Raw genomic sequence first — 27,243 nt, 5'->3', positions numbered from 1 at the left:
TCAATGTTTAACCTCTTTATCTGCAAGTTCTAAGATACACTATCAGGGAATTGAAATTGTCCTTGAATCATGAAAGGTAATGGAATGGGGTCACTAACTTTGTACATGGATATCTGCAGATATTTGCCAGTACAATTTAGATATAAGCATTTTTTCTTTTTCAATTTAAAAGTAAGATTCAAAAAGATTCTTTGATGCTATTTCTGTTCATTTCTCTAGGCATTACTAACACATAATGTTGTCTTGGGGGAAATATAAACATAGTCCCTGAGGTGAAATCATACAAAGAAATAAAAACAATGCACAGAAAATATCCATTATAATTCTCACGTACAAATCTAGAGAGCAAGCTAATGCAAAGGAATGGTGCATGTCATATCTGATTACAACTTGATATTTCCGCACACAATTGCCTGAAAAATGTCCTCAGTCATAGGTACATAACTCTTGTCTTTGTCATCCAGGAAAAAAAGGGGATCCGTTACCAAGGTGGGGTTGAAGCCTTCTTCCACTAACGTCTTCTTCATTTGCTTGAACGTTCCAGTAACCTCAACACAATTCTGGAAGTCACACAGGTTATCAGTTTCCAGGAATCGGTGGATTTTCTTACAACCTCAGTGCTGTGGCTATATACAATAGATAATGGCATGCATCCTATCAAATTCAGAACAAAAGGTCAAAAAGGTTACCTGTATTCTGATGAAACGTGGTTGGGCATATGCAGGGAGATAACTAGCAACATGGCTGAACATGTTCTTACAGTCCAGCTCCTTTCCTTTTGTGATGGTTATCGCAGCCATCCCAATTCTCCCTTCATGGCCTTCAGAAAACAATGCAACAGTATTTCTTAGCAAGAATACACCACTACACTGACGCCATAGTAGTGAATGTGAAAGATTGATGAAAAGGTTTCAGTTCCCCATACCTGGAACTTGAACTCCATACACATTGGCCTCCTCTACAAAGTCAATCATTGTTACAATATCTGAGACTTCAGTTGTTGCCACATTTTCTCCTTTCCACCTTTCAGAGAAAATACAGAATAAAATTATCCTGAACTTTTTGGGGAAGCTTGCACCTTTAACATTATATAATTTACATCATATAATTTACTTCTAAGGACACAGAGTTTTGTTGTGACTTTCTTTTGACTTATTTATCTTGCCTCCATGCACTGTGGGCAGTGTGTGATGCACATTTCAGTCTGCCTTTTGACCTTTACTGCTAATACATGTTGTGCTAAAACAGGTTCATGAAATAATGTTGGTATTTACAAATCTTCACTTCACATCCACTTTTCCGGATGCCCTGAGTTAGGGATACTGATACCATGTTGCCTGGCATCTGACTACAGTGAAACTGTCTTACTGTTTCTTTGGACCTCACATATACTGTGTCACTGCAGAAAAACACAGCCAGGATGTCTGTTATAATAACAAATGCCGCTATAAGACCACCTTCCATATGCTGAACCCCTCCCTCTGTTTTGGTATGAATTCATACATAATTTGGTTTTAAGGTGCACCTCTCCAGAGTTCGTATTGTGTTGTAAAATAAAGCCTTGTTTAGAGATCATTATTATTGAGGCATTAGAGATTAAATAGTTCATCACCCTCAAATCTGAAACACAAGACTCAGTAAATGGAAGATAACTGATCAAACATAACCTAGTTTAGCAAGGAATTGATCCACTCATATCAGTGAAGATTTCATATCAGGCTGAAAAGACATAGTCAGCAGTCAGCATAAAGAAAAGGGAGAAACTGTGTGAATGAATATCTGTGCACAGAGCTGGTTTAAGCATATTCAGGGAGTAAGGTTTTGAACCTAAATGTGTCTCCAACACGATCCTGGAAATAGATGAAGTTTTCCGAATCGATTCTCAAAAGATCTCCACTGTTGAAGTACAGGTCCCCATTTTTAAAAACATTTCGAAGCCTCTTCTTCTCGGTCTGTTGTTGGTTATTAGCGTATCCCACAAAAGGAGCGATGTCTGTTATCTTTGAAACCAGCAGTCCGGTCTCTCCTGGAACACACATGTGTATGGGAGCGGATCATAATCACATCAACAACACCACCGTGGAGAAATGTCCTGATAGTTACAACAGTTCCACAATTCCATTACCATGATCTGTGAATCCAGAGTGGCGAGGAAAGGACGAGCTGTATGGTGCATCAATGTACTCACCCTTGGGCGCTTTGATACAGAGACCTTTGGCGTTCCTCATTGGTTCATCTCTCTCAGTATCGTATTTTATCAAGGCATAAGGAAAAAGTGTCTGCAAGGAATAAAAGCAAAGAGAACTTTTTTGGTTAGAGATTACGTACCATACTTAGATAGATGCTACAAATATCTATTGATTATTAAATAAAAAGACAACAGCAGGTTTCCAGGTCAAGGTGTTCTTTATTTACTACGTGTAGGGTCAGTGCTCCTCAGAGGTATAGGGTCTTTACCCATATTTGTACACAGACATAAACATGCTTATGAAACCTAGCATATTAATATTTGGCTGCATGCCCTCACTCACTTCAGCTTATTAGGTAGCTTGACATTTCAAAGCTGGGGTGCGTTTAACCGCAAATTATGACACTGTCATAATCATTTTTAAGCAGATCTTACCTTATGGAAAAGGTTGACGCGGCCAATTGCACCAATTTTGCCGATGTAGTTGACAAATCCCACATTTCCCTCAGTGGATGCATAGAACTCTCGAATTTGAATGTTGCCAAAACGATTCAGAAACTTCCTCCATACATCTGTGCGAAGGCCATTGCCAATGGCAAGTCTCACTTTATGGTCTTTATCATTTTGTTTCTAGTGGAAAAAACAGGTATTAAGAGATTTTGCTCAGACTCATGCCACCAAAAGCAGAGAAAAAAGTGTGAAAACAAACTCACATCGACACACCACGTGTGGCCCCAGTGAACAATGTTTTCTGAGTAGGCTACTAATTCTGTTGTGAATTATCTGATTGATTACGGGATTTGTGGTTGAGTGAACACCTACATGTTTGTTAAACTATTTCAATTTTGAACTGCCTGTCATCAGAAAATCCTATGGAGAAATCCATCATTATCTGTAATTATTGACACCCTTGGCAAAAAATAAGTAAAAGGGATAGCAGAACATTCACCTTTGGTGCATTACAAAAAAGAAGAAAATGTATCATCGAAGTATCATCAACTTAAGATTCTTTTCTCACAATACAGTTAAGTATGGGAAGTATGGGATAGGACATTGTGACATCCAAATGCCCTGGGAACCTAGGGTACATGCCATCATGAACTCAGTGAAATACCAGGACCTTTAATCCAGGAATAAATATCTGCCTGTGTATGTCATGACTAAAAGTGCATCATGATTGAGTCACCAAACAGGACAATGACCCAAAACATATGTCCTGGGGTGAGTTTCCCCACCAACTAAGTTGCTAACAGGTTAGCAACTATGGTTTTGGGAAACGCACCCCAGATCAACACAAAATGTGTTTTACTGGACTCAAAATGAAGCTACCATCATGACCTCAGTCTCCTGGATGATCTGAACACATGTGGTAAAGAGGAATGGTCTCAAATCCCCTGATTGTATCGTCCAACTTTGTGACACAAGAAAAACAAGTGCTGTCTTATTGGGAAATTGTAGAAAGTATTAAATGCAGGGGTAAAAATAAATAGATAATTAAATAAACTAGAAAATGTAATTTCGAGGAAATTACCAGTGCATGAAAATGCAAAACATATGGTGTGAAATATATTGTTAAAACAAATTATGTGCTAATTGGCAACCAACATGATGAGGTTTAATATAGTTGGAATGACTGAACTAGGTAGATGAGGTTTAATATAGTTGGAATGACTGAACAGTTAGGTGGATAGTTTAAAAGGTTAAATTATTTGCTAGGTAGATGAGGTTTAATATAGTTGGAATGACTGAACAGTTAAATAGGTGGATAGAAAGTTGGATGGAATGTGCCTCATATCCTTGTAGAATGGAGACACAGAGAGAGTTGGCCTAGTTCAACAGAAAGCAGTTGATAGAGATGCAATCAGTTTAACTGGCTGGTTGCAGCTGGAAGTTGATACAGGTGCAAATCAAGTTAATTAGCCCATTGTGATGTCATCAGCCTAATGTTAAGTCTATGGGGAAATTTTGAGTAGTTTTTAATTAATAGTTTAAAAAGTATAAAAGTTACAAAGTTGAAAAATACAAAGCCCAGATGTCCTAAGTAAGACCTACGTAACATAGTTTGAATGAAGTTTCTACGTTAAACGGTTGAAGCTGCATTAACTGCGTTAGAAGAATAAAAATAACTAGAAAACGCAATTCCAGGGAATTACCAGTGCATGAAAATGCAAAACATATGGTGTGAAATATATTGTTAAAACAGATGATGTGCTAATTGGTAACAAACATGATGAGGTTTAATATAGTTGAAATGACTGAACTAGGTAGATGAGGTTTAATATAGTTGGAATGACTGAACAGATAGGTGGATAGTTTAAAAGGTTAAATTATTTGCTAGGTAGACGAGGTTTAATATAGTTGGAATGACTGGACAGTTAAATAGGTGGATAGTTTAAATGGTTAAATTATTTGCTAGGTAGATGAGATTTAATATAGGTAGATGAGATTTAATATAGTTGGAATGACTGAACAGTTAAATAGGTGGATAGTGTAAAAGGTTAAATTATTTGCTAGGTAGATGAGGTTTAATATAGTTGGAATGACTGAACTAGGTAGATAAGGTTTAATATAGTTGGAATGACTGAACAGTTAAATAGGTGGATAGTTTAAAAGGTTAAATTATTTGCTAGGTAGATGAGGTTTAATAGTTGGAATGACTGAACTAGGTAGATGAGGTTTAATATAGCCTGCCACCTGGCCTAGGATTCTAATTGCTCAACGGCAGTCTTAATTGAGCCAATATTGTATGCTCAAAGCCTGAGACAGAGTATATAGTTTAAAAAATGTAGATAGTGTAATGGATGTTGATAGACAGAAAGTTGAAGGGATGTTGATAGGCAGATTGTTTAATGGATGTTGATGGTTAGTTTAATGGGTGGATGAGTGAATGGTTTGAAGAGGATGAATGGATAGAAAGTTGGATGAAATGTGCCTTATATCCTTGTAGAATGGAGAGTCACAGAGAGAGTTGGCCTAGTTCAGCAGCAAGCAGTTGATACAGGTGCAATCAGTTCAACTGATTCTTTGATGGGGCCTAGATGAGCAGCTGGAAGTTGATACAGGTGCAAATCAAGTTAATTAGTCCATTGTGATGTCATCAGCCTAATGCTAAGTCTATAGGGAAATTTTGAGTAGTTTTTAATAAATAGTTTAAAAAGTATAAAAGTTACAAAGATGAAAAATACATTGCCCAGATGTCCTAAGTTAGACCTACGTAACATAGTTTGAATGAAGTTTCTACGTTAAACAGTTGAAGCTGCATTAATTGCGTTAGAAGAAGAAGAAGCCTAGGAAGAACAGTACAGTGCATTTTCATGCACTGTAATAATTGTAAGAATAAGAAGACTTGGAAGAACAGTACAGTGCATTTTCATGCACTGTAATAATAATAATAATAAGAAGAAGAAGCCTAGGAAGAACAGTACAGTGCATTTTCATGCACTGTAATAATAATAAGAAGCCTAGGAAGAACAGTACAGTGCATTTTCATGCACTGTAATTAAATTCTGCAATGTATTTATCAGAATACATTTGCTTCACTCAAGAGGTGATTTATGTATAACCCTTTACACTCATCTTTACAAGGGGTGCCAATAATTGGGGAGGCCATATGGTAGTCATAAATGGGCAAACACTTTCTCTGCATAGTGTTCTTTTTTACACTGTTGGCATGAGGTATGGCTTTCAAACACATGAACACGTGCATTTTAAAAACGTTGTTATGTGTCAAATGAAGAAGCTCTCTCTTCGCAGTGATTGAAAGCTCAAACAACATGATAGCCCAGCGGTGTCGAGTGGGGGGCAGAAATAAGAGTGAAGTCTATTTTTGCCACTGCTGTGGAACAGCCAAGTGGAAATGCCCCCATGCGCCCATTTGTGAATTTGATATGGTAATTAAGCTCTAGGAAAGGCGCGCGACTCTCATAAATGTCATTTGTCCTGGATTTCAGTCACACTGTACCATACTGTAGCACAACTGTTGATGTTGCAGTGTTGACTTGTGTCACTTGAATAATCCTTTGAGCATACAGTATGATACAACATATAGTATACTTAAGTTATCTTCTACTATAACAGTCAAAAATAATTCAATATTTGTTTTTGGCATGGGATCAATACATCAACAGATAAATCAATAATTTTACTATGCAGCGAACTTACAGTGGAGTGTTACATATATTATTACAGTGCATGAAAATGCACTGTTCTGTTATCCGAAGTCTTCTTCTTAGTATTATTATTATTAGAATTATTCTTAATATTATTACAGTGCAGTACAGTGAAGACCGGGGTACATGAAACTTGGTGGGCATGTAACCCCACATGGATAGCATGGCACCATCATTTTTCGTTTTGATCTGTAGCCCCCCCACTGTACTGGACCCCCTGAAAGGAGGGTAGGGCAGACACAGTTTTCTGTGAATATCTTGAGAACCGTAGGGCCTAGGATGACCAATTTTTTCCGTATGTTTGCCTCCAGGGGTCATGTTAACCCATTCCATGTGCACACATGTGCATAAACAGATACACACGCACACACATACATTCACAGTAATCATACGTATGACACATACTCACACAGTAGACATATGTATGCATACATGCACATGCACAAACACACATACGCAGGCAAACACACAAGCACGCACACACACACACACACACACATAAACATAAACGTGTACACGCACACATGCACACATTTCAAGAATTTCTCAGAATTATGAACAGGCAAGATGGGGGTGGGGTTGTATAAAATGAATTTTACATGTGAAATCTATGAACTAATCATGTTTCGGTACTTGTTGTCTAGCAGATACCAGTGAGAATTGAGTGTGGATAATGCAATTTAGTGAGACAGTTAGAATCATATAGGCCTTTCAGCGTGATTTATTTTTTTGGAAAAAATGTGCTGGACTGGGCGGCAGTCATATTTTGTACCGCTCTGCGGTACATCTAGTTATTATTATTATTACAGTGCATGAAAATGCAATGTTCTGTTATCCGAAGTCTTCTTCTTCTTCTTCTTCTTCTTCTTCTTCTTCTTCCCACCAAATTCCTGCGTCTAATTCAGCTTCAACCGTTTAACGTAGAAACTTCGTTCAAACTTTGTAATGTAGGTCTTGAAAAGGACACTTGAGGAATGTATTTTTCACTTTTGTAAACGTTATACTTTTTGAGATATTAATAAAAAACAAGCTTATTTTTCCCCATAGACTTTGTATGGGGACTATGACATCATAATGGGCTAATTAACTTGATTTGCACCTGTATCAACTTCCAGCTGCTCAACTAGGTCCCATCAAAAAGCTAGTTGAACTGATTGCACCTGTATCAACTGCTTTCTGCTCAATTAGGCCAACTCTCTCTGTGTATCTCCATTCTACAAGGATATAAGGCACATTCCATCCAACTTTCTATCCATTCATCCTCTTCAAACCATTCACTCATCTACCCATTAAACTATCCCATCAACATTCATTAACCAATCTGCCTATCAACATCCATTCAACTTTCTGTCTATCAACATCCATTCAACTTTCTGTCTATCAACATCCATGATTACACTATCTATATTTAACTTTTAAACTATATACTCTGTCTCAGGCTTTAAACATACAATCTGGCTCTACAGATCCTGTTCAACTATTTCCTCTGCCCACAACTGTTTCAAAATAAATGTACTCACTGCAATAATTCACTATTAAATAATTTAACTATTTAAACTACTCAACTATTTAACTGTTCAGCCATTTCAACTGTCAGTTGTTATCAACTATGACTTCTGCCAACTGTTATCAAATAAAGGTTTGTTTTGCATTTTATGTTAATATACAGTATGTTTATATTTTCATGCACTGGTAATTTCCTCCAAATTACATTTTCTAGTTACAGTGCATGAAAATGCACTGTTCTGTTATCCGAAATCTTATTATTATTATTATTATTACAGTGCATGAAAATGCACTGTTCTGTTATCCGAAGTCTTCTTCCAAATTTCTGCATATAATTCAGCTTTAACCGTTTAACGTAGAAACTTTGTTCAAACTTTGTAACGTAGGTCTTGAAAAGGACACGTGGGGAATGTATTTTTCACTTTTGTAAACTTTACTTTTTGAGATATTAATAAAAAACAAGCTTATTTTTCCCCATAGACTTAACATGGGCTGATGACATCACAATGGGCTAATTAACTTGATTTTCACCTGTATCAACTTCCAGCTGCTCACTACTAGGACCCATCAAAGGGCCAGTTAAACTGATTGCACCTGTATCAACTGCTTTCTGCTTAACTAGGCCAACTCTCTCTGTGTCTCTCCATTCTACAAGGATATAAGGCACATTCCACCCAATTTTCTATCCATTCATCCTCTTCAAACCATTTACTCATCCACCCATTAAACTATCCACCAACATCCATTAAACAATCTGCCTATCAACATCCATTACACTATCTAAATTCAACTTTTAAACTATATACTCTGTCTCAGGCTTTAAGCATACAATCTGGCTCTATTAAGACTACAGATTCTGTTCCTATTTCCTCTGCCTACAACTGTTTCAAAATAAATGTCCTCACTACAATAATTCACTATTAAATAATTTAACTATTTAAACTACTCAACTATTTAACTGTTTAGACATTTCAACTGTCAGTTGTTATCAACTATGATTCCTGCCAACTGTTTCCAAATAAAAGTTTGTTTTGCATTTTATGTTAATTTACAGTATATTTATATTTTCATGCACTGGTAATTTCCTCGAAATTACATTTTCTAGTTATTATTCTTCCCACCAAATTTCTGCGTCTAATTCAGTTTCAACCGTTTAACGTAGAAACTTCGTTCAAACTTTGTAACGTAGGTCTTGAAAAGGACACTTGAGGAATGTATTTTTCACTTTTGTAAACTTTATACTTTTTGAGATATTAACAAAAAACAAGCTTATTTTTCCCCATAGACTTTGCATTAGCACTATGACATCACAATGGACTAATTAACTTGATTTGCACCTGTATCAACTTCCAGCTGCTCAACTAGGACCCATCAAAGGGCCAGTTAAACTGATTGCACCTGTATCAACTGCTTTCTGCTTAACTAGGCCAACTCTCTCTGTCTCTCCATTCTACAATAAGGCACATTCCATCCAACGTTCTATCCATTCATCCTCTTCAAACCATTCACTCATCCACCCATTAAACTATCCATCAACATCCATTAAACAATCTGCCTATCAACATCCATTCAACTTTCTGTCTATCAACATCCATTACACTATCTATATTTAACTTTTAAACTATATACTCTGTCTCAGGCTTTAAACATACAATCTGGCTCTACAGATCCTGTTTAACTATTTCCTCTGCCCACAACTGTTTCAAAATAAATGTCCTCACTACAATAATTCACTATTAAATAATTTAACTATTTAAACTACTTAACTGTTCAGCCATTTCAACTGTCAGTTGTTATCAACTATGACTTCTGCCAACTGTTATCAAATAAAAGTTTGTTTTGCATTTTATGTTAATATACAGTATGTTTATATTTTCATGCACTGGTAATTTCCTCGAAATTACATTTTCTAGTTTCTAGTTGCTATCCATGTGTTGATTTTTTACTTGATCATCAGAAATATTCAACATGACCCTCTCGACTCTACTTAAACCACTCCATAATGCATTCGTGATATTCCATTTCATAGATCCGCAACCTGGTATTCTAAAGTAAAGGCCAATAGCTATTCCTAGAGGAGGCCTGGGCCTTTAAACTCAACATTCTTGAGGGAGTAAGCACATGATCATCTGTGACCTGAGCCTCCACACTGCTGCTGCTAGATACAGTTTCAATGGCCAAAGAAAGAATGTTTACTTTGCTCCCAACCACACCCAAGTGACATCCAAAATATACCCCCCTCCCATAAATGTAAGGGACTATAAAACACGATTTTGCACACAAAGACCTGACACACTATTAAAAGAAAGATTTAACAGTTGGCTTAACTACAGTATGTTTTCACACAAATGATGAAGTGTAACACTGAAACTGGATTGGCACTGGACATTCTGCAATGTCTATGAAAAAAAAATTACATTCTCAAGGTTATTTCTATTTCTGTCCACCAGCTGTGCTCTATGTGAATGCGAATGAACAGATTAGGAGGACGGGCAGACTGTGGCTGAGAGGAGACACACTGTATGGCACAGCCCTGATGGCTGTCTTGCTGCTGGAGACATCACTGGGACGCTCTCACTCACGCTCACAACCCCCCTCTGAAATCCATAGAACCAGACAGAACTGGTTTCCCTGGGGTAACGTTAAGAGTATTTAGTCTGCACCTTCAGCTGGTACTGTATATGGAGCCAAATTAACACCAGCATGTAATTCAACACTATATAATACAAGAACTTTGTATTGCAATTCAGCAAGGTAAATTAAATAGAACTCATGATTTAATTTTGTTATGTCTTTGCCTTTTTCCTGTTATTCTTGATTAAGATAAACTGTGAAGCGAGTTCTCACCTTTGGTGTGTTGCAAAGATAGCGTATGACCTCTCCTATGTACTGGATAACTGTGACGTTGTACTTTCTGCATTCATCCCAGAACTGTGAAGCTGAAAACTTTCTTCGTAAAACGATACTGGAACCTAAAAAATGAGGAAAGTAAGGATGAGACATGTAAAAGACTTTTCCTCACTTTTTTGTTTATTTGTAAGACAAAAGCATTGCATGCTGTATAATGGCCTCAACAGCCACCCTTTAGACGAGAACTACAGTTAGAGGGTACTCTAGGCTTGAAAAGATTCATATTCATTCATATTCATATTGGGGCCTAAGACAGCACTTGAATTTGACATCAAACGTGTCTGGAGCAGAGGATATACAGCAGCATGAATATCAAATGACAGTCACAGATGGTATCAACAGTAAGAATCACAACACCCATCAGAGACATCAGGTGCATTTGTAAATTGGGTCGATTCCCAACATATACTTTCACTGAATGACCTCTCTGCTTTCCAAGCATCTTTACTTGTTGATAACAGCATACAAACATCTTCTATGTTCTTCTGCCAACTATGGGAATACCACACAAAATACATCAAATAGCCTACCAATCATATTTTAGAAAATCATATTTTAGAAAATGTACAAACCTACATAACACACTAAAAAGCAACTCTAAAACAGACAACAGCATATCCTGTGTAAAGCAAGAATCGCAAGGTCACCGCATTGTGAATGATAGAAGGCCTATAAATTACAGTAAAGTGTTCTGAACTTTAACCCACTTGGTCAAAACTGACCTGCGGTGAGACCTACTTAGGCTCTTTTCTTTTTTCTCCTAGGGACAGCTTTTATGTGATTACTTCTATGAAACAGCTGAGGTACACAAAGGGCTCTTTCATTGCCATTCTAGAGGGGAACTTGTGAATGCACTGATTTCAAAGACCAGGGCCAGAAGCCTGCACATGTAGCAGCCAGAAGTCTCAGGAGTCTATGCGTATAATTCCAATCAAACATAGGAAACACAGCCTAAAAAACAAACAGCCTGTGAGGGATTACCTGTTTCAATGGTTCCTATAAATCCAATGAGGAAACCTGCTGTATGGTACAAAGGCAGGTTGAGGTAGATGACATCCCCTGCAGTGACACCATTGGAAGCCAACACCGCGAGTGCAGCCAACAGACGGGTCTGGCTGACCATGGCTGCTTTGGGAAGGCCTAAGGGGCACACAACACATGTAACACAGCTCACTGCTGCGAATTTGCAAATCCATCTCAAGCTAATTGTAATGTATGTATTACGAATGGAATACAATTTAGCCTATTGTAATCATAGGTGCTAGAATTCATATTGGCCATGTAGTCCTAAAGTCATTTTGTTTAACCTACCTGTTGTACCAGATGTGTAAATATACACAGCAGGGCTTTTGAAGGTGATCTGTGAGCGGAGTGAACGACATACGGGCAAATCAGAGGCAGATTCAACTTTGTCTGTGAAGCTTATAAACTGAGGGGTGTTGCACTCTTTAGTCATAATGAACACACGAACTCCCTTCTCCTCCAACGCTGTCTTGATTTCTGTCAGAGCATCCTCAAGATCTGCCAAAAGATACCACATATCAAACACAGTCTGTGCTCTGCTCATATTTAGAGATTACCAAGGTAAAATATTAATCTAGCTCCTGTCTGAAGTAGGCCTATAGGCTACATGATAACATAAAAAGAGATTGTTTCAGTATCACTATGATGTATGAGTGTGTGTACACTAGAAAACATCTAGAAAATACCTATTTTTAGTGAAAGGAACAGATAGACAACAGAACAGAAGAGATTTTTTTTTTTTTTTTTCAAAAAAAGGTGTACATCATGACCTTTCTAGACACTTCAGGCCACCTAGAAAAGGTGATGACTACTTATTGGGCCTGAAGAGAAAACAAATACTGGCAAATGCTTGCAAATACAGGCCTGCTCAACCACAACATGATTTGGTGGTGGTTGTTAGTAGGCCTATATTGAGTTTGAATGCCTTTTTTCAATTGTTATTATCGCCTTATAATCGGTATTATCGCACCCTTACCTACAGCCGCAATGAGGACTTTTGCATCACAGCAGCTGAAACAATGAAGCAACGACTTCGACCTGATGTTGTGATTAAGAAAAGCCACTGGGCATCCGAGTTTTGCGAGTGCAAGCCACGTAAACATAAATGTAGGTTCGTTCCTCATGAAGAGCGCCACCGTTTCCCCCGACTGTGAACAAGCATGCGATCGTAAAGCATTCGCAATTTTGTTGCTTTCTTTGTCCGCATCCTGATATGAATAGGATTTGTTTTCAAACAAGATAAATGTCCTATTAGGGTGTAGGGCCGACTGCTCTATAAATCGATCTACAGCTAAAAATAAAGGTCTTCTCTTTCTGCGTGAAACAAACGTGAGTAAAATCCGAACCAACTCCTTTAAGTAGAAAACATCCTCCCAAAAGTAGGGGGCAAATATTTTCAGTAACACTGGAATGATGACCAAAGTGGCCAAAGTAACGGTTGAAATGTACATTCCTTGAGAGAGTTTTCAGTGTTTTCTTCTGCAAGAGAAAGACCTTGACGAATTATTCCTTCAATTGCACTGATTTCCCTTGGAAAGTGTTTGGAAAATCCAAGTTTTTCAAGTGAGGGCGGGGCAATTGGGATTTAATCGCCCTCGAATAGGCTGCACACAGGAGAAAATGGCTCAACCCTTAGTCCTACACCTATAAATTGCTAAATCGCATAGGCCTTCTGGTCAGTATGCCACGTGGAATCAACTATAAACCAAGCCATTAAAACCAAGGCATTATCATGGCTAAAGATTAATTCCATTTTGCCAGTGTGGCAGTCATTATCATTATTGCCTAATCTTTACCTTATCCAACATGGCCCTTTACTCTGAATCTGCAGAATTCCATATTCCAATTCAGAGCTAATGAATAATTATGAAGCATTAGGCTCATGTTTGTTCACCATAGTCTTTTATCATATTCTGTCAGGGTTGTTACATTGGTCATTGATATGCTAGAGTGCTGCTTGAAGGTCTGTAAACCCTACAGATATGCAACATTGCAATACACACACAGTGCAATATCATTCTGGGCATGCATTGACAATGTCAGAGACTTGTCTCCACTTTATACCACTTGACAAGTTCAGTTGTGACTTATTTAGTGCATCTCTGATTCAGTATTTAGGCTATGAGGTGTAACGGGCAGGTCAGCATATTCATTTGTTGACTGTTTGCAGGTTATGGCATATCTCGTAGGCAGAGAAAAGCTGTTGTTCTGAAACAGTGTCCACTTAATCTACAGATGCAGTCTACTGATGAAGGAATAGATTAAATAGATAAATATGGAAGGTTTGCATAGTGATATCATGCTCCTTTTAAAGAGTATTTTTGGTACTTTCAAAATACAAAAATATAGTATTTGATTTGGTGTGGCTATAGGCATTTCAGGCTGACAGCACTCAGTGACACTGGGAAACAGAGATCTATGTGAAATTTCCTTTAAGGCATCAGGAGGGGGGGTTACCTAACACACATACATAAGCATACCAGTTAGCTACCACTGCACTCAACACCAACTCATTTACATCCAAGCTGGGTTTGAGACTGCACACTGTGCAGATGCACAACTGAAAAAAAAAGAGTTGACTTCTTGACTTTGTTTAGGTGGGCAAGACACAATGCTTGGGTGGGCTTAGCCCACCCTGGCCCCTGCCTAGGGCCAGCCTTGATGCAGGGTACTGTCAAGCAGTGTAGTGATATGCAGGTAGCCAATACTCATGTCACCTAGCTGAGTTAGACAGAAGACGAGCCCTGCTTGCTCTGTTAATGGTATTTCTGTTCCTCCCAAACTGTGTTAAAATGGTGTGTTTAACAGCACCCCTGGACCATCATAGGCCAATATGATCAATGACAATAATATCAATACAATATCAAATATCAATAGTAATACCGGTAATAAAAAAAAATAAAAAAACTGTCTGCAAGGAATGTGTCTGACCAATCATGGTGCATGTGGGCCACATGGACCAAAAATACCAGGGCCGATTTTTTGTCCCAATCCAGCCCCGTTTTGTTGCAATGTTTCAGGATAATTATCTTGGTGCATGCATGACCCATTGTCAGCAGAGTTTCAACTCAACAACTGATAGCATGATGTTCCAACTTCTTGCCTCAGAGCTATATGGATCCCATGGGATTCGTCCAGATGCCCAAAGAGCAAAAGCAACCCCAGATCTTCGCATTCTCACCACCATGATCTACATGGGGCTCTTTTGGTGGTAGACTTTAGTGCATCTCACCATGACCATTTTCACCATGACCATTTTGATTGTGGTGTATTTAAGTTTTATTGTTTGTGTCTAGGGCCGGTTTTACCCTACGACATTTGGGTGGGCTGGTAGAAATTTTGGGTGGGCAACATAGAAAAGTGGTCAAATTGGATCAAAATTGACATTGACAACACAAAACAAAGACACATAAAAATCAGTACTACCTAGTTTGAGTTGCTGCAGCCAAGAGCCGCAGAGAGAGTATTTCTGATACATGTATTTAAAATAAGTATTTCAAATACAAAATAGTATGCTGTCATTTGTATTTTATTTTGTTGAAGAAAATGGCTTTGTATTTTGTATCAAAATACTTTATAGGTGTGTATTTTTGTAGTTGTAGTGGCATCATAACATGCATAACAATGAATGCGGTCTGTAATTTGCCCAGAGTTGTTGAGATCAGAACATTGCGATTCAGGAAGATGAACCAGTGCAAGATGAGTAACGTGTATGTTGCTCCCACACACACCAACCTCAAGTTGATTGAAAGATATTTCAAAGAGTGTTTTTAGTACTTTCAAAATACAAAAATACAGTATTTTATTTTGATACATGGTGAGGCTATGCATTTTGTAGGTAAGGTATTTGATGTTTAATTTTAAATAGTGCTACATTCTGTGGGCATATTTAAAATCATGCCCCCATAGTATAGCTCTGCAGCTGCCTGACTGTTCTAACTGGGGGGGCTAGCTACCATCACGCTCAACACCAACTCATCTACATCCAAGCTGGGTTTGAGATTGCACACTGAAAAAAACAGAAAGAAAAAAAACGTTGACTTCTTGACTTTGTTTGGGTGGGCAAGACACAATGCTTAGGTGGGTTTAGCCCACCCTGGCCCCTGCCTAGAGCCGGCCCTGTTTGTGTCCAATATTTGGAGTAGATGTACATTTGATAAATTAATTTTTAATATTTTTACACAAATATTAACTTTACCTGCTGGGTTCAGAAATTGTATTTGTGCTTGCTTGCAACTGGACTAACATTGAGAATGCAACATGTTAATCCCCTTCTTCAGTGAATGTTTGCATTTCCACTGTTACACAATAATGGGTCTTGCTTTAACTTCAATAAAACAATCACCACCTTTCCTTGATTACCTCACTGTTTCATGACAGGTCAGAGAGCACTCCATATAGGTTAACAGGTTCACTATTACGCAGTATCAAGATTTTGGACCTGGCAGGCAGAGGATGGCAGTGGTCCATATCATTTATTATGCCAGCGTGTGAGACTGTGCTGCTGATAACCTACTGCTCTGCTCACTGAAATTGAAAAAAAATCTTCTTGAATTCATATTAACCATACCAGAATTTAACTGCATTCCCAACAAACAACAAGCAATTAATGCTAAAGTATAATCTGGTATCTGGTCTGCCAGTGGATTTGAAGAAGAAGGAAAGCAGGTTAGGAGAACATCTATGTCACTGAAATGTAGGCTGGCATGAAAGGTATCATAAACAGCAGACACCAATGGCTAGAACCAAATTCCTTGTGTCTCAACATATGTGGCCAATACAGTCTGATTTGATTCACCCCTATACATAATATCATCTTAGTAGTGGGTGGCACTGTGTGTGGATGAGTGGATGATGGATCCATTAAGACATAAAAGAGAAGCTTTATTCAAAGGCATTGGTCAAATGCGCACATTGGTCCCACACAGGCAGCTTTGGCGTTTCAAAATTGGGGTGAAGCAGGGTGAACAACTTCATGTGAACAAACAGGACATGGGATATTAATGCTGATGGGTAATCTTTCGTGATAAACCCGGGGGGAAATCAGACGGGTGGCAACCATAATCCATATCATGCACATGGTGCGCCTCAATTGCGTCACGTTACTCCAGTTGAGTCCTAAGCATAGGGTGGGTAAATGATAAGAATGTACTGCGCCAAGGTGTCGTCTTGCATCGTGCATTTTCCCCCCAAGTCACGTTGCACACAGAACTCGTTATATCGACCAATACCAGGAGCCAAGAGGATATAAAAGCACACCCACGCAGCTTGCGATCTATTCCCAGAGTCAGAGAAGACAGACCGTCTCTAGTTTGCAGAACATTTGCCAAAATCAGGTCCGTGGACAATGCTGCGAGTCAGGTGTCTCAGAGGTGGTAGCAGGGGGGCTGAAGCAGCCCATCTGATTGGAGCAATGGTTAGTATACACAGCAGTAGGCCTACCATACTTTATTTTTTAGTTGGATATATTCAAACATTTTCAAGAACTTAATAAACCAATGGTCGGAATTTACATTGCTGAACCATTAAACACAATGTAAAACAACCAGATATATGCCTAATGTATACATTCATTCAAATTATTTAATTTGGTGGTTCAATTGTATTTTGATAAACTATATTTTGCTTAATTAAAGTTGCTGAATCAGCGTCACCTCCCGTTAGCAATGCACTGCTGACTGACAGTGAACAGCTGGTAGAGGCAGCTGCGTTTTTACACGGATGTGAGCTATGAGGAATTTTGCATGCATCACAATTCCTCGGAATCATAATTTACATATCACAGTTTAACTAAAATGTTTCACCACCATACGATTTCTTTCAATAACTTCCAATTCGTTTAGAGGACTAGACCACGTGTCAGTTCTTCAATTTAATGCAGTAGAAGTTCTTGACGTGTACATGACTCGTAAGCTACGTGATGGCCACAGCTGAAGATTTCAAGAAGTTTCCATTCATTTTCACGACTGGAAGTATGTTGTGAGAGCTCTAAAAAAAAATGCGTGCTTCTGTTCTGTCCAGATTGGCCGCACCGTGTCGGGTTGGGTGCAGAGGGCTTTCCAGAGCACTTCCAGCTCAGCTGCAGCTGCTCAGCCCCGTATTGCAGTGGAGGAACCTGTTACTGACCTCGCACCCCAAGAGAGCCCGGTGTGCGCCTACAATGAATGGGACCCGTTGGAGGAAGTCATTGTTGGACGACCCGAGAACGCATGTGTCCCTCCATTCACTGTGGAGGTCAAGGTAGTGACCAAGCTTTGAATGCATTCAAGATGTCTCACACCCTGCACAAGGCAGAAATATTTTCTCATTGTTTCTCTTCAAACAAGACCACTTACTTTGCCTGTCTATATTTTGACAGGCCAACACCTATGAGAAGTACTGGCCCTTCTACCTAAAATATGGGGGCCAGCCTTTCCCCAAGGACCACTTGAAGAAAGCTGTTGCTGAAATTGAGGAAATGTGCAATATTCTCCGCCATGAGGGTGTTACTGTGACAAGGCCAGAACCCCTTGACTGGTCTTTCGAATACAAAACCCCAGATTTTTCTTCTACTGGTAAAGTTAAAAAATGTTGTTTTACAAAATTTGTCCAAAGCACTATAAGTGTTACACAATGTCCTGATTACTCAATTTCCTGCAGGGATGTATGCTGCCATGCCTAGAGATATCCTTATTGTCATTGGGGAAGAGATTATCGAGGCTCCAATGGCATGGAGGTCCCGGTTCTTTGAATACAGAGCGTATAGGCCTCTCATCAAGGATTACTTCAGGAGAGGGGCAAAGTGGACCACAGCTCCAAAACCTACCATGTCTGATGAGCTGTATGATCAGGTATAAACGTTTCAATACAAAGTGATCCCGGTCAAAAAATAATTAAATAAAACTACAACGCTTACATGTATGATGAAAGAACTGTAAACATTTGAACCTTATTTAGATTGAGTTGTCATTGAAATACATGGCAGTTTTATGAAGATTCTTATTTTTGTATTTCCTTTATCATTTCTTCCTATATCATTGTGCATAGGACTACCCTATTCGCACTGTGGAGGACAGGCACAAGCTAGCAGCCCAGGGCAAGTTTGTGACCACTGAGCATGAGCCCTGCTTCGATGCTGCTGATTTCATAAGGGCTGGGACAGATATCTTTGTGCAAAGGAGTCAGGTTTGTAAATCAAGCATGATTTCCTCTACAATTATGAGTAAAGGGTAACCTATTGCAATGTAAACAGCTTGCACTAATTTCAGATTTGCACAGTTTAATATGATGAACTGATATGGCCATTTTTTCCTAACAGGTTACAAATTACATGGGTATTGAATGGATGCGTCGTCACCTTGCCCCGACATACAAAGTGCACATCATTTCCTTTAAGGACCCCAATCCCATGCACATTGATGCCACTTTCAACATTATTGGTCCTGGCCTGGTGCTGTCCAATCCTGATCGCCCATGTCGCCAGGTGGGTACAAGTGGAAAACCATGATCATTTATGATCATGGATGATATTTTGGCTGATTGCCGATGTTAGACTGCAGACATCTTTTTTATTATTATTATTATTTTATTATTTATAGGAATTAGCCTATTACTCTGATCGTAATAGCTTCCTTTTTAGATACAGAAAATACTTCCTCTGATTATACCATTTTCAAATGAAAATCTCAGTCTTATCCTACTTGAACAGGGTTGTATGATGCCTGCCTGAGACCTTGTCTGCGAGAGCTAGATTGGCAGAAATGTTCATTATCTGCTAATGCAGATTATCACATTTCTTCAGTAATTGTTAGCCGATACCTTTGTTTTGCCGATATTATTGTACATCTATAGTGCTACACATTAATATTCAATCTATGGCAGATTATGGGGCCATTGAGAGCATGTGTAATTTATTTTCTCCTAGAATTTTGTGGTGAGAGATCTCCCAGAGGTGGAAGCCATTGCTTACCTCACATACCATGCCAGAGCAAGGCTGTTTGGACATGCAAATGTGCTGCCCTCTTGTGGTATAATGTTGCAAGACTTTACAATGGAAGCTAACAAAAACTTCTCTCTTTCAGATTGAGATGTTTGAGAAGGCAGGCTGGACAGTGGTAAAACCCCCAACACCTCTGATTCCAGATGGTGGGTTTATAACGTGATTATAAATAATCCAAAGTTATCATTTACTGTTGAGTTTGAAGTAGATTTCTATGATATCCTGTATATGTCTAATGGATATGGTCATGTAATCGTTACTCCCTTGGTAGATCATCCTCTGTGGATGTCCTCAAAATGGCTGTCCATGAATGTCCTGATGCTGGATGATAAACGAGTCATGGTTGATGCCAATGAGACCACCATCCATAAAATGTTTGAGAGTCTTGGTAAGTTTAAATGACTTCCCTATGAGCCAGACTTTACTAAAGGTCTAACACATTGAAAAATATAGTTTAGTGAAATGTTTTTGTGGTTCTAAAGTTTTAAATTCATTTCTCCTCCAAAAGGCATTAAAACAGTCAAGGTGAGCATCCGACATGCCAATTCCCTTGGAGGTGGCTTCCATTGCTGGACAACTGATGTTCGTCGTCGTGGTACCCTGCAGTCTTACTTCCATTAGCCATGCCAGAAAGTAGCAGTTGTTATTGAGCTTTGAATGTTATCTCAAAAATAATCAATGATACATTTTTTTGCTCTTACTAAAAGGCCTAAACTACTGCAAGTTGATTTCACAAAGCTGTGTGTGTTGAAGCTTTTGCAAAAATTGACGTAAGAAACAGCAACAATAAGACAACCACATTACTATTAACATCTCAATAATTACTGCATTTCTGGCCAGCTATGGTTTAACATCTATTGTAAGCGTGACTGCTGTCATTTGTAAATTGGGCAGGGTACATTTTTGGTATGAATATCAGGACAAATGAACATGGGGGTCGTTTTCTACCTCCTTTGCAAAATCCAGCAGATATTACTGAATGTCTTAATGATTATACAGTGAACCTCTTTTTTTAATTTTGTATCTATTTTCTAAAGTATTATTTAATGTTGTCATAGCAGGTCATAACAATTTTCACTGTAACCTTATTTGAAAAAAGAACACAACACTAATGTAAATATTTTATATTGTTATTGGCATATATATCCCCAAAATACTTTTTTATACATTTGCATAACAAATTGAAGGTCCATATCAAATATACCTTTTGCCTCAATGGTCATCTGCAATAACAGGTCTGAGCCAGGTATAGTCAATCTAACCATGCTTTGCTGCAGTCATAGGGAATTCTTAAATCTGCATGCGCTTATTAGGACTATTTCCTGAATATAGTGGATTTCCTCTTTGCATTTAAGGTAATACTGTCATTTAATTCTTCCATGCAATCATTCAGAAGGCCAGACAGTGGTTTTCAGAAAAGATTGCGTGAAAGGAGAGGATGGAATATGTCAATGGCTTTAGGTTGCTTTATGATGTTTTCTAAACAACCAAATTAAAAACAAACTTATAAAAGTTATCTGTGGCTTTGTTTCTTTGGGGAAAATGAGTACAGACCAATCTTAAAGGAATAAGACATTTGATGGGAATTTTTGTGGGAAATTTGTGGGAATAAACGAAATGATCCAAAGTTGTCTATGGGATTTTCCAGGACTAATTAGGCTACTTTGGGAAACCAGGTAAATCATGACGAAATCCATGACCACTCTGTGCTCCTTACAGGATTACAGGATATGGACTGAATTTTATTCACTGTAATATTCTTTCAACATCAGTAGTAAAAATGGGTGGATTGACGATCCGTACACATATATGTGCCAATCACGGTCTCTTGTTTAGCAGGCTTTCTTAATAATGTCTGTGTCAAAGTGTGGCACAACATATGATAAAACTGTATTCCTTACTGACTCATTATAATGTTAAAATGGGTTCAATCAGATTCAATGGGTTCTATGAATCGTCACAGATGGGTTTTTTTTTATTCAGAGTGGCTCACTGCCTTGCTCCCACAATTTTGTGTGACTCTTAAAAGTGAACACTGGTTCATAAGAACTAGCAATCTGCAGGCACATTTCAGCTACACACCATTCTTCATCACTGAACTTTATATCTTTGATGTTTCACTGGGTCATCTGATGTACTAAGCACATAGGTAACTTCAGTCTACCACACACTGTCCACTAGTGTGATCAGGACAGTGGCTGTACCAATAGGTCTGCCCACTACCTTCTGTGGTAGTAGATGTCGACCAGGAGCATGGACACTACTCAGGCCTGAGTTGCCCCCTAGTGAGGCATCAGCAGCACTGGAATTTTCCATCTTCATCACTGGCATTTGTGATCCAAAGCTCTGAAGTTCAAAATGAGTTGTCAGTTTTGTTCCAGTCTTACAAAAGCATGAATAGAATGGCTCTGCAGCCAATGAAAGAATGAACGTCTACAGAGTAGATCACTACATCTAATATTTTATGTACATTTTCCTCGTCAGACAACAGGTTTTAGATAGCTGCAAAAGTCTGTTAATCATTTACAAATATGACAGGGCTAAACCACCATGTGCTGACTAATATATTTGCATAGCATAGGTAATGTTATCAACATCATCAGCAAAGACTGGCATGAGGTCACCAAGTTCAATCTAGTATTAAAAAGGAACATGTATCAATTTATATGAGTATATGAAAGTATAACCAATGTTCAATTTAAGGTGATTGTTAAAGCAAGGAATATCATGAAATGCAAGAAAATATTAGGTAATATTGTAATGAGGTTTTGTCACATTAAAGCCTTCAAAATTTGTATGTGATGTTATGAACTGTGCTTCATTATCTTCAGGACACTAAATTCAATGTATTGTACCAACAGATGTCATTGCTAGAGTTACATGTGTGAACTTGAAAGATGAAGCAGCTGAAAGATGGTGATGCATAATATACATTGAACCCACACTCTTATATCACATGTAACTGCTGCCTATTATCATTATCTGTTGACACACTGGAACACATAGCTATAATAGAAGTTAACGCTCTCGAAATAGTTACAGTATACAATAGTTGTTCCAGTTGGCCCACCACTCCCATCTACTGGTGAATAAAACACACCATGACGTGGAGGAAAAAGAGGAACAAGCACTGACAGCTTATACCCTGTAAACCAGAAAATGATTAATGAAGAATGAGAAAATGCCCAATAAAACGTTATCATAACGATACGATACCAAATTAATCTGAAGACTGTCACATGTTAATGTACCATATTTTAAAAGTGTGCACTCCATGGATGGATGGTACATGTGAACATTTACAGTAGGCTATGCCATGTCCATTAGCCCTGACAAGCCACAGAGGTGCTGCTCTAGGCTTTGTGTCCTGCTGGGCCCATCTGGGTTAACTGGTGTTTAGGGAGCCAATAGGGGTCAGTCAGACATTCACAATCTGGTTGGAGATATCTAATAGAAAACTATTCTGGCCTTTCCATCATAAAAGGGGTGAGAAAGATGAAAACCCCCCACCCCACCCTGATGATCATGCAGGAGGGATTCAATTGGCTATTTGAAGGGGATGTCAGTCAGAGAGCATTGCATTAACCAGTGCAAGTATTATGATCTTAACTCCCTGGGCTGACCTAGTGCCTATGGTGTGCTGTTTGTTTATGTGAAGAAAAATGTCGACCTGAATTTAATAAACTAGGTGGATATATAATTAATGGCTATTTTTAGCAATGTAAGAAACACGTGTTTCCCTAAGTCCTGAATAGATGAAAATGTGTGATATTGGTAATGTATCTGTGGGGTGAAGAGTTGGTTGTCTCCTTTGCTTTTTTTTTTTATTAGGTGTTTCTGTTCAGCAGTTTCGTATATGCATACTCTGTGTTGAGCACTTGGCAGTGAAAAGACAAGAGTGAGCAAAAAAAGAAAAGAACAAAAATCAAATAGCCTACATCCCCATCTGATGGTTTTGACTTGGTTATCAAGTCTACCTCCCCTGTTTGGCACTTGTGCGTCAAAGTAGGTAGAATGTGATTAGACTTGCGTAATTTATTTGGAAGCACAGCTGTAGACATAAACGCTATGACAATATATCTGTTGTTTAAAGGGTAACGTAAGACCGCAGATACTGGACTGGACAAAGGTGAAAAGGAAGTCACGTGAAAACAGACGATCCACACCATATTTACTCAAACACACGAGATCACTATGCAATTGAAACACAAACCTGTGCTCGACGCATCCATTAAATCGCGATGGAATGGAAAACGTTTTTAACGACATGATATGTGTCGAAAAAACGCAGAGACAGTATCTCAAACGTTAGCAATTGCAGTACATTTTCAAAGTTCCCTCGGAAAATGGGTACCTCCCAGCTGCGGGCTAGCTGTCGCTGATTAGCTCCGTTCAGCTCATTTGCATTAACGTCAGTAAAGGCTGGAGGTCAATCCTTGCGGGTGCTTTTATTGGATCTGCTGCTGTCAAGCAGTGCTGAAGAATTGGAAGGGCAAACGCGAGTAAGGCAGAGAAAGACTAACAGAAGACACAATTATGTGGCTGATTTCTACCTTTACGTCTAAAAATGACCAACATAAGATTTCCTTTTGGGGGACCTGAAACTTACCGCCGTATATCATTTTCTGTTTTTGTGCGATTGCATTAGGCAGAGGTGGTACCACAGATAATTTGACAGCCTCTACATCTTTTTTTTTTTTCAAAAAGAGGAAAAATTGTGGGCCTTTGATTCACTGCTGCCCATTTTACTGCTTCAACCTACTGAGGATTTTTTTCTTTCCACGTTGACAATGGTTGCTTGAATGAGGTTTTACGCAATGAATTATATTTTTCGTAATAGTTATTTTTTTGGCAGATAAATGGAATGTTTTATTGGACTACACGCATTTTGTTGCACGGGGGAGCCTTCAAGTCGGAGCGAATGCCGGAGGAATAGGCTTAGTGAATATTTGAGCCTGTTGATGATGAATGGCACAGAAGTGGAGCAAACTGTCGTGAGAACCGGTTTGTGCCTAATGTCTTGAATTGAAGTGGGTAACCAGATTGTGAAAGGAAAGGAGGACATCCCACTAAATTGGATGTTTTTGGGTGGAGAAGGCGACATAACCCAAAGGCACGGACGAAAATGGATAAAACTATTACATAAATCGAGGAGGACTGGCATTCACTAGTGAAGAGCAAAGTTAAGAATGTGTAAATGATGTGGTACGAAGAGGAGTGCTGCGAGTGTGATAGATAAATAGCATATGGGATTGGGCTGTCGAATTGAAGTGTAGCGGGATTAATGTTAGCGAGAAAAAAATCGCCACTTTGAAACAAAATATACTGTCTATAATTTACTTCATGTAAAAGGCAGAAAGGAAATCTGTTTCCTGGTTGGGGGGTGGGGGGAAGGAAGATATATTATTCATGGTCTCAGTGAGGGAAGCGGTGGAGAGAATTTTGCATTAAGATTAAAAAGGAAAAAAGAAGACGTCAAGGAGAAACCGAATAATTGGAGGGCAGAAGCAGAGCACTTAAGCAAAATAAATTGGTTAAAGTGGCGTTGAAGCATGGGCTGTGCTTCAAGCATTCATATCTCTGATAGGGTGGTCTATCATAGTGGAAAAGAGTCCGAGGAGTCCCACTCGCCCCAGCAGACCAATACCACTCAGCAATCTCAGCAGCAAGGAAATCCAGCCCAAGGATTACCAATTAAACCCTCAAGTTGCAAGGTGAGACTTACACACGTTGCTTCTACTGGTGAACATGGTGTAAATACCTTTCTTTCTCTCTCTTTCATGTGTAAAATGTGCACACATCAATATATTATAGTCATCGAACATCATCAGTTGTGTAGATTGTCCAAATAGCGAATCCCTTGGAATTTTTCGATCTTAATACAGCCAACTGTGACCTACCGAGCTCGGACTATGACATATCCATATTATGAACGATTCTACCTTACCCCTCCCCACATGGGTTTGGTAATTGTTTGCAAAATCTCCCTTAGTTTGGCGACATTGTGACGCATGGTTCGTCTCCACCTATCAAATAGTTCACAGCCGAGTTGGTCCACAGGATCTTGACATCATCATTAAGCATCCCTTTCAGTTTCGTGTGGGTGTTGCTGATGACAATCTGTGGACATTTATCTGAAAATATCGTAATGTCTTGTGTCTAGCTAACTTCAAAGTTAATAACTTCAATGCTCAGTTCCGAGGAGGTCTACATTTTAGGGAATTCATTTCATAATTCCATCTCCCATTGACTGTTTTATCTACTGAGAATCAGGGACTAACTCTTTACCTATGTCTTGCTGACATGACATATAAATAGCGATTTTACTGTCTGGAAAAATCATATTTGTAGCTGTAATCCTGCTGACAATGGAAGGAGTTTGCTTGGAATGCTTTCTTTACACCCTGGGGGTTTAAATGGTGTACATATTCTCAGATTTACAATAATGGCACATCATGTCACATACTATACTGAGGAAAAGCCCTGCCAGAAGAGACATGCACTGCAGTGTAGGCCCACTTGCACATCTCTGACAACAGGTCAGTTTGGCCTTGGATACATGGTCACATTTGTTGCCTTTTGTGTTGAAAACAGATTTTGTTGCAATTTGCTATTTTATTCAGCCTCCTTTAGGTGATCATAATTTCAGAAGCACATATGTACATGCATACAGAAGTATCCTCAAAGTCAGACATATGCTAGGTGTAGGCTTGTGCAGGCCCTAGTCAACTGATTTTCATTCAAGGAATAATGCTCTCCTGATATGTCATAGCTGTGACCAGTGTGACTGCTTTCGCACATTGCATACATGTTGCTATTGCTATGATTGCATGCATGTTGCACAATAATGAAATTGCAATGATCTTTAGGGCGACTTATGAGCTGAGTAAAAACATCAAATCTAGGCTCGTTGGGCTGTTTGTGATTGGCCTTTTGGCATAAACTATGGGCTGAGCTCCTGCACTGTGAGAGACCTTGTGACATGGTGGTCTTAGGTTAGACATAGCCGTTAGTGCTAAGAAAATGATTTCTGGTATCTTTTTACCTCCTGAAGGTCCCATGAAATATCAGTGGTGCACACATTCTGATGACCAAACTTGTAATTGATGTGGTCTTGGAATATGTCCAACTATAACTGTGTAAGCAATTAAAGGAAAACTATCACCTTACAGTTCACAAACATAAACATGGAGAGAGCTCATTATCATTCCGTTATGCTTTTTGAAATCTCATAGCAGATGTACAGCACAGAAACAGGATTTCATACAATATGCTATATATTTTTTAACATATGCCATTACAGTGTAAATGAGTGCATCTTTAGATATAAGGATCATAATATCCTTCTTTGTTAATTATTTGGATATTAAAATATCATATATTTTCGCATGACCATAATGATGGTTACTCACAGAAATTATATACTAAATGGGGATTCATTCAACCAAATGGTGATAGTGTTGAGCCCA

General features: G+C 38.7%; 3 protein-coding genes across 5 annotated transcripts in view; 2 read left to right on the top strand and 1 right to left on the bottom strand.

Moving 5' to 3' along the window:
• zgc:158482 (uncharacterized protein LOC100009650 homolog) lies at positions 1-27,046 on the bottom strand. Of its 3 annotated transcripts, XM_042062219.1 has the most exons (11): positions 12,773-13,352; positions 12,245-12,294; positions 12,085-12,133; positions 11,755-11,913; positions 10,711-10,835; positions 2,624-2,818; positions 2,189-2,279; positions 1,828-2,026; positions 926-1,023; positions 690-820; positions 1-560 (listed from the first exon to the last, which is right to left on the bottom strand). In XM_042062219.1, exons 1-11 carry the CDS (start codon positions 13,245-13,247, stop codon positions 384-386), a joined length of 1,749 nt encoding a protein of 582 aa, XP_041918153.1. In that variant the 5' UTR covers positions 13,248-13,352; the 3' UTR covers positions 1-383. The 3 variants fall into 3 exon arrangements, with proteins under 3 accessions (XP_041918153.1, XP_041918154.1, XP_041918152.1); XM_042062220.1 differs by lacking the exon at positions 12,773-13,352 and adding an exon at positions 26,820-27,046 and having other exon boundaries at positions 12,085-12,294; XM_042062218.1 differs by having other exon boundaries at positions 12,085-12,294.
• Positions 17,062-21,290, top strand: gatm (glycine amidinotransferase (L-arginine:glycine amidinotransferase)). The gene is made up of 9 exons (XM_042062223.1): positions 17,062-17,212; positions 17,818-18,036; positions 18,155-18,350; positions 18,436-18,626; positions 18,823-18,960; positions 19,094-19,258; positions 19,857-19,920; positions 20,046-20,162; positions 20,283-21,290. The coding sequence occupies exons 1-9, from the start codon at positions 17,144-17,146 to the stop codon at positions 20,393-20,395; spliced, it is 1,272 nt and encodes a 423-aa protein (XP_041918157.1). The 5' UTR covers positions 17,062-17,143; the 3' UTR covers positions 20,396-21,290.
• Positions 24,203-27,243, top strand: part of pde8a (phosphodiesterase 8A) — a 35,720-nt gene continuing 32,679 nt past the window's right edge. Inside the window, exon 1 of the mRNA XM_042062213.1 lies at positions 24,203-25,488. Coding sequence (XP_041918147.1) covers positions 25,327-25,488 — 162 coding nt within the window. The 5' untranslated portion in view covers positions 24,203-25,326. The remainder of the gene's footprint in view (positions 25,489-27,243) is intronic.

The sequence above is a fragment of the Alosa sapidissima genome, chromosome 14 (genome assembly GCF_018492685.1).
Source record: "Alosa sapidissima isolate fAloSap1 chromosome 14, fAloSap1.pri, whole genome shotgun sequence".
Taxonomy (NCBI): Eukaryota; Metazoa; Chordata; class Actinopteri; order Clupeiformes; family Clupeidae; genus Alosa; species Alosa sapidissima.
Note: the sequence above shows the minus strand (reverse complement) of the source record. Positions and strands in the feature narration are given on the sequence as shown.

Excerpts from the sequence above, each read along its gene's own strand:
- zgc:158482 (XM_042062218.1), bottom strand. The coding sequence starts at position 13,247 with ATGTACATTTCAACCGTTACTTTGGCCACTTTGGTCATCATTCCAGTG. Across the intron at positions 11,914-12,084 it reads TTACACATCTGGTACAACAG|GCCTTCCCAAAGCAGCCATG; the intron begins GTAGGTTAAACA and ends TGTGCCCCTTAG. Across the intron at positions 1,024-1,827 it reads CGTGTTGGAGACACATTTAG|GTGGAAAGGAGAAAATGTGG; the intron begins GTTCAAAACCTT and ends TTTCTCTGAAAG.
- gatm (XM_042062223.1), top strand. The coding sequence starts at position 17,144 with ATGCTGCGAGTCAGGTGTCTCAGAGGTGGTAGCAGGGGGGCTGAAGCA. Across the intron at positions 18,627-18,822 it reads CTGATGAGCTGTATGATCAG|GACTACCCTATTCGCACTGT; the intron begins GTATAAACGTTT and ends CATTGTGCATAG. Across the intron at positions 18,961-19,093 it reads TCTTTGTGCAAAGGAGTCAG|GTTACAAATTACATGGGTAT; the intron begins GTTTGTAAATCA and ends TTTTCCTAACAG.